The sequence below is a fragment of the Solanum verrucosum genome, unplaced genomic scaffold (assembly GCF_900185275.1).
Source record: "Solanum verrucosum unplaced genomic scaffold, falcon-dt-bn FXZP01000009.1, whole genome shotgun sequence".
Taxonomy (NCBI): Eukaryota; Viridiplantae; Streptophyta; class Magnoliopsida; order Solanales; family Solanaceae; genus Solanum; species Solanum verrucosum.
In genome coordinates, this window is record NW_026020231.1 from 4484857 (window position 1) to 4500264 (window position 15408).

The 15408-nt window shown below is 34.3% G+C and overlaps 2 protein-coding genes across 2 annotated transcripts; both read left to right on the forward strand.

Moving 5' to 3' along the window:
* Positions 1–1574: 1574 nt before the first annotated feature.
* On the forward strand, positions 1575–7288 carry LOC125832162 (alpha-dioxygenase 2). Its single transcript, XM_049511311.1, has 11 exons — positions 1575–1844; positions 3579–3692; positions 3797–4057; positions 4323–4472; positions 4583–4716; positions 5069–5282; positions 5445–5590; positions 5824–6051; positions 6158–6360; positions 6447–6690; positions 6788–7288. Exons 2-11 carry the CDS (start codon positions 3600–3602, stop codon positions 7011–7013), a joined length of 1899 nt encoding a protein of 632 aa, XP_049367268.1. The 5' UTR covers positions 1575–1844; positions 3579–3599; the 3' UTR covers positions 7014–7288.
* Positions 7289–11476: 4188 nt separating this feature from the next.
* On the forward strand, positions 11477–15297 carry LOC125832072 (exonuclease 1). Its single transcript, XM_049511208.1, has 12 exons — positions 11477–11669; positions 11766–11802; positions 11908–12082; positions 12173–12251; positions 12454–12498; positions 12727–12876; positions 12995–13109; positions 13364–13464; positions 14009–14106; positions 14203–14295; positions 14444–14664; positions 14806–15297. Exons 1-12 carry the CDS (start codon positions 11592–11594, stop codon positions 15246–15248), a joined length of 1635 nt encoding a protein of 544 aa, XP_049367165.1. The 5' UTR covers positions 11477–11591; the 3' UTR covers positions 15249–15297.
* Positions 15298–15408: the final 111 nt, after the last annotated feature.

The window sequence follows — 15408 nt, forward strand, 5'->3', positions numbered from 1 at the left end:
TTTATGATGAGATTATATTAAATATATTGTTATTGTTATATATAAAAATAATAGCAACAATAATTAAAAGACCACTCACTGTCTTGTACTACTTCCTGATTGCTGCCAGTTTGTGGTGTGTATGTAATGGTGGGGTATTCATGCTGGATTTGCAAATATCTTTGGCAATATATATATATATATATATATATAAAAGAAAATCTTTTATAGACAACACAATTATATGCCAAAAATATTTGTAGTTTAATCGGTCAGAGCATAGCCCCATTAAGCTTAATTTGTACAACACATGCCAAAATTTTAAACAAAGCTAACAAAGTTTGGTTTTAGTCTTTTCATTCAACCATTTCTGGACAAAGTTGTGGGATCTGCAAAAACGACATATATGTGATGAATATTATTGTTTCTTTATTCCATGATTATTTTTTTTATAAATCTCCATTGCATCTTACTTATTAATCTGCAATAAGAAATTTCTTGAATATATTTTTAAAAAGGAACTTGGCTAAAAGAAGCACGTTAGTTAGTATGAAACAGTTATTGAAATTTGGTGCGAGTATTTCATGACAATATTCTTATTAATTGATGTTTAATTTGATCCTAATAAATAATTTAGAGAATAAATAATTAATATGTATAAAAAATAAATTTTTTCTAATAATTGACGGTAAAAATAAACAAAAGAAATAAGTATTTATTTAATACTCCCTTTCTTCACGTTTATTTGTCTTATTTGAATTTGACACGTTATAATTGATATAACTATTTTACCACATTATTCATATTATATGATGTTTAATATTATGTTTTGAAAAATAATTTATGAAAAGTGAAAATTTATTTTTGAAATAGCGGATAAGTCAAAATGTACGAGTGAATAAAAAAGTCATTATCGCGCAACCATAGTTACTTGTTTAGTTATCGTTAGACATTAATTTTACGAACATACATATATCCTTTGGTCAAAAATGATGAACTCATTTTCCTTTTCAACACTCCATCTAGATCGTTCTAACTTCTAACATCCAAATCATTAATGGTGTATTTGGTATGGAGGATGCTTTTAACAAATGTCATGTTTGTTTGATCAAAAAATTACCTTTTTAAGAAACAAGTTATACTACTTTATTTTTTTATATTTGAAAACTATATATAAAAATATTACAAATTGTAATTATTTTGATATTCATACGATGAAAAAATATATCTTAAAATATTAATCAAAATTTAAAATTGAGAAAGTAACCTATAATTTGAGACGGAAAGAATATGCATTTTCTAGTGAAAAAGAGACCCACGAAATTATTGTCATGGGCTTGGTTAATTTGGAATACAATTGTGGAATGTGGACTCGATGTGACCGCGTCACTTTTAAGTTTGATGTGACTTATTAGTCTCATATTTAAATTATTCATAGCCTTAAAAATATCCGTATACTAGATTATCTTGATCTTAGAATATGAGTGAAACGTATCCCTAAATCCTCGCCAAGTTTATCATGTTTTCAGTACTTTTTTTGACTCTCACTCCAAAAGTAAAGTAGATAGATGGACTTAGCTTCCCACTTATTCAGTACTACCAATAAACAATCCTGACAACTTTCTTCCATCACTTTTGCTAGGTAAGACGAGAAAAACCCTTGCCCTGTTGTAGAAATTACACTTTGTGTTACTTGAATTTTGTAGCTTGATGTTGATGAGTAAAGAATAAAGATAATTGATTTCATAATTTGTTGGCTTGTGGGCATACGTAGGAAGCTGATGCAGGCTTTAGTTATTGGCATGTGGGCGGACGCACCAAAGCTGATGCTGCCTTTACTTATTTTTCAACTACTTCTTGTGGAGGTAATTGTTATGCAAATTACTACTTTTTTTTCCTTGCGGTGTTCGGGTCAACTTAATTAGCAGTACAAATGTCTGCTCTGTAGTTTCCACTAGCACATGTACAACTTAATTCAAACCACCAAAGTTTGGACGTATACGATGAAACTCGTAGCGTTTTGTCAACTGGAAACCTCATAGTTCATCCTATTTGGTTGAGTGCATTTATTGCTGACTAGTTGCATGAGAATAGCCTCTATGGTTGACTAGAGCAAGGAGGGAAGTGAGACTGAGATGATTTAGATATGTGAAGTTGGGTATAGAGGGTACGAAGAGAGACATAGATAAGCCGAAAAAGTATTGGAGAGAGGTAAAAGGATGAAATATGATATAACTTCAGGTTATGCCGGACTGCCGGACATGACCTTAAATAGGAGGATGTGTAGGCACATATTAGGATAAAAGGTTAATAGATTGTGTAGTGTTATCTTGCTTAGGGTGGTTGGTGTTTGCCATGTTCTTAGTTGTATTATTGTAGTTCATTTTTTATTTAAAAAAATCATTGTTTATTATTGTTTTCAATAATCTATCCTAGTATGTTGTTTGATATGTTTGGTTATCACATTATTTTATTGTTGTTTTCGGCTCTTTTTCGAAAGACTTTGCAGTGTTACCTTATTACTTGCTATATTCTCTTCCCTGTCTTTTTTGCACTTGAGCCGAGGGTCCTTCGAAACAACCTCCATCTCCATGAGGTAGTGCTAAGGTTTATGTGATTTCTACCCTCCCTAGACCTCACCTGTGGGATTTCAGTGGGTATGTTATTGTTTTAGTTCCATCACTCATAGTATGTTCTTCTTAATTCGAAAGGAGTTTGATTTGTTGGAGAAATTTTGTTGCTGTTCTGTTTAGGAAGGGGAGTGGGGGAGGCGATCTGTGAATTCAAAATTTGAACATTATGTATTGATGTTACTTAGAGGACCCTTTAGGCTTTAACATATATATAGAGTGTGAGCCAAAGTTACTTAGTTCGAGTTCGGTTGATCAGATAAATTGTATACGAGGTCCACATTGGAGGGCTTTCAGGAAATGGAAGAAGGACATAAATATATATAAGAGTGATGTTTTGACTAGATGTTGGTATTTTTCTTTAAGATCATTCTTTTATGGGTACTCAACTACTCTGAATATGAAACGAAAAGAACGTTTCAGATGTTAATGTTCTGGTTTAGTCTATGACTATCATTCAAATGAAAGGTACATTTGGATGTTTACTGCGAATCCTCATTAATTAATGAACTAAACATTATCTGGTGAAATGAAACCTAACTGGAGTAGTAGTTGTCAAGCTCATTAAAAGATCCACTATACACAATTTACTAGACACTTCTCTTTGATTTGCGCCATATATAATATAAAATGAGTTAAAGGGTAAAAAACACATCTAAACTATTCTACTTTATTGAGTTCGATACCTGAACTATTGGGAGTGTGAGTTTCACTCAATAGTTAAGGTATGAAACACAAAAAATTGGGATAATTTAGGTGTGTTTTTGACTGTTAACTCATATAAAATAATGATTTATGGGAGACAGTTGAATGCTTCAATCTTGATTGGGCCAACTGATAAGAGCAATTGAATGACATGAAACAGGACAAATATGCACAGGTTCAACGCTTATAAATGCTGCATATCTTCCCTCTCAATCTTCATAACTGATAACACATCTCTTGAATCCTTTTGACTTTACTTGACAGGTCAACTGCTGAGAAACTCTCATGGCATTCTCAATTTCTCTTCCAGACTTTGTTCATCCTCAACTCCGTCATGTGGTTGCAAAGATGTCTTTGTTTGACACAATTTTGTTCTATGTTAGTGTCCTCCGTTCCATTCTTTTAACCGTTCACCTGTGTGATATTATGCGTTACAATCTAGAATGTTTCTTTTACTAGTGCTCATGTTTTTGATATGGCAGGTTGTACATCTTGTGGACAAGTTTGATTTATGGCACAGATTGCCGGTGTTACTAGGGGCGGCTTACCTAGGAATAAGAAGACACTTGCACCAGCGATACAACCTTTTACATGTAGGGAAAGTTAATGGCAAGAAATATGACACAGAAGAGTTTACCTATCGGACTGCTGATGGTACGTGCAATCATCCTGTGGATCATTTAGTGGGCAGTCAAGGAACCTTCTTTGGCCGCAACATGCTACCATCCACTTCAAGTTATGCGGTAAGCCAAAATGCAATCAATTATGCTATACTAATTAAATCATGTAAATTTGATAGTTTCAACTTTACCAGATATTTCAGTTTTCTGTTCAGTAGGTTAGGGGGTGCAAATTAGTCTGTTGAACCTATTTAAACACGTGATGCTGATCTTTTTAAATAGCTAACTTGCATGGTCCAATAAATGTGTCTTAATCATATCGCTGTCTGAAATATGTAGCTTGAGATCTCTCAATGATCACTTGTGACAATATCATTTGATTATGCAGCTGCTAGAACCTCACCCTGTAACCGTGGCCACGAAGCTCTTGGAAAGAAGAAAGTACACAGATTGCGGGGGCCAATTCAACATGATAGCGTGCGCGTGGGTACAATTTATGATCCATGATTGGAATGACCATATGGAGGACACTGAACAGGTACCTAGTAAATATGTGTTTTAAGAACTGGAGGGGATTTAAAGGTCAAAAGTGACCTATATGCACTTAAAGGTGTGTTTTATGTTTCTCTAACGCAAATTTTTCAACAGGTGGAGCTTAGAGCTCCTCAAGACGTTGCAGCAGGGTGTCCGCTGAAGTCATTTAAGTTCCTTAAAACCAAAAAACTTCCCACAGGTTCACCTGATATGAAGTTTGGGCATTTGAATTCAAGGACCCCGTGGTGGTGAGTAGTAGACTCAAAAACTCTAAACAGTTGTGATTTTGTTTGTACTTCTATTGACTCCAAAGACAGCAAAAAAACTAAATACTTTTATGGTGATGGGGAAAACTAATAATATAGGAGGATAGTTGAAAATAATTAGCTGTTTAACTAAAAATATTTATTAGGTAAAGAAAGAGTGTTTGGTTATTACCTTGACTCTCACTCTACCAAACTACTGCTTTGTAGCATGCTAAAAGAGTCAAGGTAATATCCACGACAGAGATGGAGGGGAGAAGGGGAGGCGAAAATATTATTCGAATGGTGAAGATTTATTTTATCTGATGAAATATATATGCTCTTGCTGTTTTATTAGGGATGGGAGTGTAATATATGGCAACAACGAAGAGGGCATGATAAGGGTGAGAAGATTTAAAGATGGAAAGCTCAGGGTCTCAGGTGATGGACTTCTGGAACATGATGATAAAGGCATTCCAATATCCGGAGATGTCCGAAATTATTGGGCAGGCTACTCTCTCTTGCAGGCCTTGTTTGTGAAGGAACATAATGCCATATGTGATATGCTTAAAGTAGGTTAATGAAGTACCCAAGTTTCTCTTTTCTATGGTCATATGAAGTTTACGTAGTATAGTTGGGACATCGCGAAAGAAGCAAATGAGCATGTATTATGACATTTGATTATTTTACACCTCAATCTGACTTCGCTTAAAATCCTGTTTTGTACCTCTCAGGAACATTACCCTGAATTTGATGATGAAAAGGTGTACCGACATGCAAGATTGATAACTTCAGCGGTCATTGCAAAAATCCATACTATCGATTGGACGCTTGAACTTGTTAAGACTGATACTCTAATGGCGGGAATGAGGATCAACTGGTAAGAGTACTTGAAAAAAGATCTATGTTGCCAGATCCTTGAAAAATGTCATTGCACCTGTGCCGGATCACCTAAAAGTAATGCATTTATGGATGATTTGACACGGGCGTTGAGCAAATAACTGTGATTGAATTAACAAATACCTCCCAATTTTCAGTTAGTCGTCATGCGTCATGCTTTTGCATTACGAATTTAACTATTAATGTTAACTAAAAGAGTCTAGTGTGATTCAGGTATGGCTTGTTGGGGAAGAAAGTCAAGGATTTGTTAGGACCCAAATTTGGACCAGTACTGAGTGGCTTAGTTGGTCTTAAAAAGCCTAGAGACCACGGAACTCCCTACTCATTGACTGAAGAGTTCGTTAGTGTCTACAGAATGCATTCACTTTTACCTGACACGATTGCTCTGAGGGACTTGAAGTCGACTACATCAGAAGACAAATCTTTGCCTATTCAAGATGAGTATGTTATCCAATTACACATTTTCTATTTATAAGCAAATTATGCCTCCCTATATGACATAACTTGTAGGATATATGTATTTCTAACTGTGTAGTTTGATAATCAGGATTCCTATGAGGGAAATGATCGGGAAAGAAGGAGAAAAGAACTTGTCGAAAATCGGTATGGAGCAGATGCTGGTATCAATGGGCCACCAGTCATGTGGAGCTGCTACGTTGTGGAATTTTCCATCATGGATGAGGAACCTTGTTCCTCATGATATCGATGGAGATGATAGACTTGATTTAATTGACATGGCCGCCTTGGACAGTATGTTTTATCCCAGTGGACTTCTTTTGCATATTGTTTTCATCTTATATATATAGGAATTACATGCTAAATTTCTAAGTGAACAGTTTATAGAGACAGAGAGAGGGGAATTCCGCGGTACAATGAGTTCAGAAGGAATTTGCTGATGGTACCGATTAGCAAGTGGGAGGATTTAACTGATGACGAAGAAGTAATTGAGGCTCTACAAGAAGTATATGGCGATGATATTGAGAAGCTAGATCTCCAAGTTGGTTTGCACGCGGAGAAGAAAATTAAAGGCTTTGCCATTAGTGAGACTGCCTTTTTTATATTTCTGCTCATTGCTTCAAGGTATGTCAATATATAACGGTGTACAAAACTTAAACTCTACGCAAAACAAGAATTGATCTTCATGCTAATTTGTGTGACTACATTTGTTTTTCTCCAGGAGGTTAGAAGCTGATCGATTCTTCACAACAGATTTCAATTCGCGAACCTACACAGAGAAAGGCTTCGAATGGGTAAACAAGACAGAGACGTTAAAAGATGTCATTGATCGAAACTTCCCTGAAATGACAGAGAAATATATGAGATGCACAAGTGCATTCTCAGTGTGGAGTTCAGATCCAGATCCTAAACACTACTTACCTCTTTATCTGAGACCAGCAACCTAATAGTAGTACTATTTTGGTTCAATGTGATCAACTTTGTATGGGATGATTATGTTAAAACAAATGTAAGTTTGCAAGGCAAATATAAATGACCCTAGTTTACAGTCAGATGAATAAACCACCAGGAGCTCGTATGAGAGTTGGCTTTGATGATACGTAGTTTTGTAGCGTACCTGTTGTATTAGAGTATGTGATGTCATTTATAGATATAGGCAAGTTTTTTCAAGACTATCTGTTTCCTCATTAAGTTAAACTCCAAGATTAGTTTGTATAAGGAAGCTTAACTTGTGTTAAATTTTATCTGCACTAGGTATTTATATCAAGCAAGTCATACTGATTTATGAGAGATAATATCATAGATGGTCACTCAACTATAAAAAAAAAATTTCAAAAAATCACGTAACTTTGGTTTTTAACTCAAAAGTCACTCAACTTTGGATTCTTTTCTCAGAAAGTCACTCAATTATGGTCTATTTTCTCAGAAAGTCGCTCAATTTTGATTTTTAACTCAAAAGTCACCCAACTATGAATATTTTACTTACAAAGTCACTCAAATTAAAGACAGTTATTTAATTGATTTTTTCAATTAAAATTTATTCACATAATTTTTTTTATCAAAACCAAAATATTAAGAATTAAATAAATCACTAAAGGACCAAATGCAGCATTGGTATACAAATGGAAAATTCAATCACAACTAGTGGAGAATACTCAATAACCAGGGGGTATCATGCACTACTGGGCCAAAGAGAAAAAATGGAAAATGCAGAGTTAATCTGGAACTCTGTATCACTACCAAAACATAGGTTTACTATGTGGTTAGCAACACAAAAAAGACTGCTAACGAAAGAAAGGTTATTGAACATGAAGATACAAGTGGATGATAGTAAATGTTGCTTATGCCAAGATACAGTGATGGAAACTAATAAACACTTGTTTGTAGACTGTGAATATGCTACAAAGGTGAGAGATGCATTGCTAAGTTGGTCAAAAATCAACCTGCCTGCAAGAGAGTTGAACAACATATTGGAACTGATAAAGAAGAAACATTGGAAGAAATTCAAAAAGGAAGTGGTGGCAGCACTGTGGGGGGCTATGGTATACCATATTTGGAAAGCAAGAAACTGGAAACAGTTTAAAGGAGTCAGCTTACAATATTCTGACATGGTAAAGGAAATCACTCGTGAAATAGTGGGAAGGATAGAAATGTATAAAGATTCAAAAAGAGCTATTAGAAGTAGAAGTTTTTGGCAGAATTTATGTACCTAGAATTAGTTTTGTTTTAGTTTGAGACCTTGTACGCACTCACTCCTTAGCAGGGGTAAGGAGGAATGGTGTTTTTAGCTTGTAAGTGGCTTTTTTGTTAATAATAATATTTACATTGGTTGCCAAAAAAAAAAAGAATTAAATAAATGTCCATTTAAACCATTTAATGTCCACCTATTTGATCCGTCCCATTAAAAATATAACAGTGACCCCTTTTATTTTACCTTTTCCTCCCAAAATTATTATCTTATGCGTTTTTCATTTTTTTTTTAGTTAAACAAAATAATTAAATTAAGAATTAGATTTGTAAGAAATTTTTTGGATATTATTAATCAATAATATAACTGAAGGTTTTGACCAGAACATGATGGTCCGTAATGACGCCCTAATATTTTTGTAATGAAGCATAATTAATTTTAATATTATGTTTTAATATTTTACTAGTAATTATTTAGAATATTATATCTTATATTTTACCAGTGACCAATAAATACTAATCATTTGATTTACATATACTTTTAGCACCTAATTAATGATGTTAACAACATATTATTGTAATAAATAAAGAAATAACATTAAGTCGAACAGTTCAACTTCTTGTTTAATTTGAGTGCATTTTATAACTGTCTTTGTGTTATATTCAAAAGTTTAAAATTAAACCTATCAAATCATGCATTAGTTAATTAAAAAAATGGGATAAGGGTTTGAAAAATATCCTAACTATGATCGGATTTATTGTTGTGTTACTAAACTTTCATGAGGACCTATTACCTCCCTAGACTATTTAATACCGTATTTTAAACATATATTTGCCCACGTGGACATAAAAAATAATGCAAAATTATAAATAGTAATGTGTCCACGTGGGAACATATATACCTTTAAAATACACTATTAAATAGTTCAGGGGGTAAAAAATACGGTATTAAATAGTCTATGGAGGTAATAGGTCCTTATGAAAGTTTAATATCGCAACAGCAAATCCGACCAAAGTTGGGATATTTTTCAGACCCTTATCCCTAAAAAAAACGCACAAGAGATAAGGAAATAATTTTGGGGGGAAAAAGTAAAAGAAAAGGTTGAGTGACTTTGTAAGTAAAATTCATAGTTGAGTGATTTTATGAGAAAACCATCTTATAGTTAAGTGATTTTTGAGTTAAAAAGACAAAGTTGAGTGATTTTCTGTGAAAATAGTTCATAGTTAAGTGACTTGAGTTAAAAACTAAAATTAAGTGACTTTCTGTAAAAAAAGTCCATAGTTGAGTGACCATCTGAGAAAATAGGTCATAGTTGAGTGACCATCTGAGATATTATCTCCTGATTTATCATGATTAAGTTATAAATGAAGGTGCAAATGTGTATTGTTTAGTGATAAAAGTTATGCGAAGACATATGTGATGTGTCATGTATTTATTAGGTTAGTATAAACATCAAAGTGCAGGTATTTTTTTAGTATAATTTTTTCCACCATTAGTAGAGACAATTGCATGCAAAAATGACAAAACGAAAAGCTTGGAAAAAATAAAAAAAACAGATGAAAAGCTATTTTTTTTTTAATTGAATAGTGGACAAAGTCCACCCCTTTATTTAAAAGATAAAATACTCCAATTGGGTCCAAAAGTGACCCAACTGTAACAAAGAATTCCAGTAACAGATGAAAAGCTTATTAAAAGAACGGAAAAGGGTCATATTTGCCCTTATACTCTCAAAAAAGGGTTATATTTGCCCTTCGTTATACTTTTTTGATATATTTGCCTTTGTCATCCAACTTAAGGTACATATTTATCCTTGAACAGTTAAGTCTCATATCTCCACTTTTATCATCCTATGTGGCATCTACATGGCGCCTACACAGATATTTATATTTACTCTACATTATTTTTTTTATAAAATTTAATTATTATATCTAACTCAATATTATAATCAACCATTTAACCCATTAATCCCAACTCCTAATATTTATTTTATTGTCACTTTCGCCAAAAAAAAATAACAATTAGATTTGCTTAATTGAGCCCCAAATCCCAAAATCTCAAATTTCCCCAAAACACACACATAGAGTTTGAATTTTTTGCTGAATTTTTCAAGAATATCAAACAGAGCATAACGAAGAACAACAAATATACCCACCCCTCACCTCGAAATCCCCAAAAAACACACACCAAGATCAAATTTTTAGCTGAATCTTCAAGAATATTAAACAGAGCACAAGGAAGAACACCTAATATACCCAAAACACACACACCCAGATCGATTTTTCAGCTGAACTTTCAAGTAAAATGATGAACAACACTTATTCACCCATCAGAGAAACTGCCCAAGAAGGAACAGAATCCTATATTCACGAAGAACCCTCTTCGATTTGGTGCGGCTGTTTCAGATTCCCTTGTTTCCCATCAACCCGAAAAGAAGGCGAAGCAAATTCTCTGATCCAAGAAAGAGAAAACAGAGATTCATGGATAGTGAAAAATAAGAAGGAATTGAGAGAGTATTCTGAACTTGTAGCTGGACCCAAATGGAAGAATTTGGTAAGGAAGATCGAAAAATACTGTAACCCTAAGAAATCTTCAGCTAAAACGACGCAGTTTTAGTATGATTCAGATAGTTATGCTCTCAATTTCGACAATGGCGGTGGTGATGGAAGGGATGATGATGGGCTTTTACGTAATTTCTCATCTCGATGCCACATAGTATGACTACATGTAGATGCCACATAGGATGATAAAATTTTAGATATGAAACTTAACGGTTCAAGGGTAAATATGTACCTTAAGTTGGATGTCAATGGCAAATATATCAAAAAAGTATAACGAAGGGCAAATATAACCCTTTTCTGAGAGTACAAAGGCAAATATGACCCTTTTCCGTTAAAAGAAGGAGGAGATTTTTTTAAAAAGGCAAAATTAAAATTTATGCACGCGCCAACTAGGAGCGTGGTAGATTAAATTTCCCGGGACTCCAAAATTTCAAATTTATCTTCGCGGTAAAAATGTTAAAATACCAAAGCTCCGAGTCACATTACTCAGTGAAAGTGAAAACAATAAACGAATAACTATTTGCCACGTGGACAATCGACTTAGAGTTTGCTAACGTGGCGCTTATTGGATTTCACTTTCATTTCCGTCACAGTACCGTTAGCCTGACAATTTTGGAGCTAGGTATAGATTATTGAACACATGCTCTTCTTCCCGCCATTTTCTCTCACTTCCTCCAATCGCCATTTTTTCATCTACAGATCCAAAACCCAGAAAGCTCAAAGGAAGAAAGGTAGGAGAAAATACCTAGAATCTTCTAGAAGAATTAAAGAGGAAAAAAATGGGTATCAAAGATCTCCTCCGGTTCATGAAGCCCTATGTTGAAACCGCCCACATTAAAAAATACGCCGGCAAAAGGGTAAAATCCATTTCATTGACTTTCAATTCAATGTACAAATTCATCGCATTTATCACATTCTGGGTTTTGATAAAAATCCAATTTTGTTGGGAATAGGTGGGAATCGATGCTTATTCTTGGCTTCACAAAGGAGGTATTTTTTTTAAATTTTGTTTGACATTTATTAATCAAGATTCGATTTTTGTAATCTATATTTTAGTTTTAAATGGATAGAATCAATAAAAGCTGTAATTTTCAGCATATTCATGTAGTATGGAGCTTTGCCTTAATTCGGAGGGTGATAAGAAATTGCAGTACTTGAACTACTTCATGCATCGAATCAATATGCTTCGACATTATAAGATCACTCCTGTAGTTGTTTTTGATGGTGGGAACTTACCCTGCAAGGGTGCTACGGAAGACGAGAGGCACAAGTGTGTAATCTAAAATTTAATTCTTGTTAATTAATACCTGATTTTGTGTTGTTACTAGCCTTTTGGATGGTGAATCTTTTATTTCAATAGGAGAAGGAAAACAAATAGAGATCAGGCAATGTTGAAGCTAAAGGAAGGCAATGTTGCTGGCGCTGTTGAGCTCTTCCAGGTACTTTTATGCAGTTTCTTTATTAATCCCATGGTTAACTAGTTGCTGTGGTTTGATAATTTATGGAAAATGCCTAAAAGGTTGTGGCTTTTGAGAATAGTTAAACTATGCTATATTGGTGTACCTTTAGATGGTTAATGCACAATCCAGTCAGGTGGCAAACTAATGTTTCGTTTTATCCATTCTAATGCTTCATATGCAGAGGGCTGTGAGTGTCACTCCTTCAATGGCGCATCAACTCATACAGGTACTTGAAAATCATCTATTGAGTTCAGCCAGTTAGAGTTTTAAACAGTAGACTAACTTGTCTACTTTCAGTCATAAAAGACGTTTATTCCTTTTCTTTGTTTGTGGAAGACATTTCAGACACTTTCCTGGTTTTTTCTCAGTAGTTTGGCATGATTTCAATTATCCATAGCTGCTAATTCTAGATTTCAAGTAATCCAGCTGTTACAAAGATCTTCTACTCGTGCAGATTCTGAAGTCAGAGAATATAGAATTCGTAGTAGCACCATATGAAGCTGATGCACAATTAGCCTACTTGTCTAACCTCAAAGAAGAAAAGAATGGAATTGTGGCAGTGATTTCTGAAGATAGTGACTTACTAGCATATGGCTGTCCCGCTGTAAGAAAATCTGAAATACTTTGATATGGCATGATGGAGGTTACTGCTCTCCTAACAGCTTAATTCCCCTTATTTAGAATCTAGTGGACCCATGTTGATTTTATGTGCTTGTCAACAGGTTTTCTTTAAGATGGATGCCCATGGCAATGGTCAAGAAGTGGTACTAGACCATGTTTTCAGTTGTGATACTCGTGTTCCTTCCTTCAGACATTTCAACAAAGATTTATTTACAGGTTATTCTCAATTTCTAACTTTAACTCATTTGCATTGAGAACCAAAATTAGAACATTTAGAAGTTGCTATACCCTACTATCAGCTATCACTCCAAGGTACTCTTGCGACTGATAATGATGATGATCAACTGCCTTTGTTCTTGTAGTCAATGGAAGCAAACTAGCTGCTGAAAGTGAAATGCTTTCTAAAAACATTTGACTATCTTTCTTCCTTGTAACTTTTTACGATATTTACCTTTTTGCACCATTTGCAGGCATGTGTGTCTTAGCTGGCTGTGATTTTCTTCCTTCAGTCCCTGGTATAGGAATTACAAGAGCTTATAATCTGGTCTCCAAATATCGCAACTTAGATCGAGTAAGCATATTCTCTATTTGTTCAAAACAGAGAAGTTTATCTTCTTGCATCGGTAATTGGTGATAAATTTCTATGAACAAAAAATTTCCTATGCCTGACGATTAATTTCTAATTTGAAAAAATTCTCTTCACCTGGATTTTACTATTAATAAGAAACATGAAAGACTAAAATGCCATCAGAATTGACTTGGTTTATTTGGCATTGCTTACATCAGCTTTGCACCTGTCTGATACCTGATCTTTTACCTGATAGATATATGGATACCAATTGAAGATGTAATTACTTTCTAATTAAGAGGTGAAATCATAAGATCCTTCTAGAGAAGACATCGAGGAACAACATAATTGATTTTACTAGATCTTGTTCAACAATTTGATCATTATGATTGGATGCTTCATTCCCCAGCAAATGTCTGTATTATATGGTTTGGATGTTTAGTGGAGAAATTTGCATTGTCCCATATTGTTCTTTGCTTAAGAAGTCCTGAAAAGATTTATAATCTTTGAGCATCGCAATTAAAAGTCATTTTCCAATGTTTAACAGGCTCTTTCCACGTTAAAGTTTGAGAAAGGAGATCAAATGCCCGAAGATTACGCAAGATCATTTAGAGAAGCAGTTGCAGTTTTCCATCATGCTAGAATGTGAGTCTAATAATTGACATGACATCTTTTTGATGTAGTTCTGCCTTTATTTGTCAGCTGACACAAATAATCAACTTTTCGTCTATGTTTGATCAGATATGATGTTAGTTTGAAGCGGATTAAGCACTTGAAACCCATCCCAGAAGAGCTGTTGCAGTTTTTGGATGAAGAACTTGACTTCTTAGGACCGTATCCTTTAGTTACTTGGACCTTGCCTTCTCTTATGCCAAAGCTTCAGCATTCTCTAACCTTTTATAGAATAGTGCTTTAAATTGCTAAATCTGATGTTTCTGCAATGAAAGGTATGGTAAATAAATTTCTCCTTGACAGTCATAAGAGAAATTCTTCCGTCATTGGCAACATCAATTGCTCAAGGTAACATAGATCCTTGTACAATGGAGGCCTTCAATGTCTTTCCCAGTACAGTAAATCATGTCTCTACTGCAAACATCAAGAAAATTTGTGGTCCCTTCTCTCGACAAGAGGCATTTACTCAAGCTTCAAAAGACAGCAGCGTTTTTGCTATTTCTTCAAGTAAATCCAGAAAAGAAACAACAGGCAAGCTTGATATTCATATAACCATTAATGCCACATATTTTTTCTTGTGCGTGCTAATGTCACTAAGGGTAGAACTTGTGTTGGCAAAGAGATGATGATTCTCCAATATTTATTCAACACATTTTTTGTTGTCATTTTCAGTGGTGGAGACATTGCAAGCCTCTGATGCTGAACAGATGCAGTGTCCGTTTATGGATGAAAGTGAGTGCTTAGAGGAAGCAGTAGCTCTTCAAAATATGATACGCCCTTCAATATCAACTCGGAAGATGGTGGGAGAAGAGAAAAAGAGTCATCGAAAAGAAGTGCTGAAAGTTCCAGATAATAATCCTTTTAGGAAACGAAAAGTGGAGGAATTTGAGCCAGATGAGATGGATAGTGTTACTGAGCTAGTCTCAGAAGTTACTGAAGTTGAACGCCTGGAAGTTATATGTACAATTCCGGAATCACAAAAAAGTGTGGAATCTAAGCCAGTTAAAATGATTGAGTTAAAAACAGTTACCAAGGAAAAGAAGGTTAAGAGGAGTAGTTGCCAAAGTTCAGAAAACAAGAAAAACACTATACTAAATTTCTTTTCTCGAGTGTAATTTATAAAATTTGACTCAACATATTAATTTCTTGTGTCAATCACTTTACTTTTTTCAGTTTCTCATCTTGGAAATTTCTTAATACTATTCTCAATTATACACATCAGTTCCACTGTCATCGCAAGTGATAGGCAATCTGTGGTACAACTTAAGGTCTAGA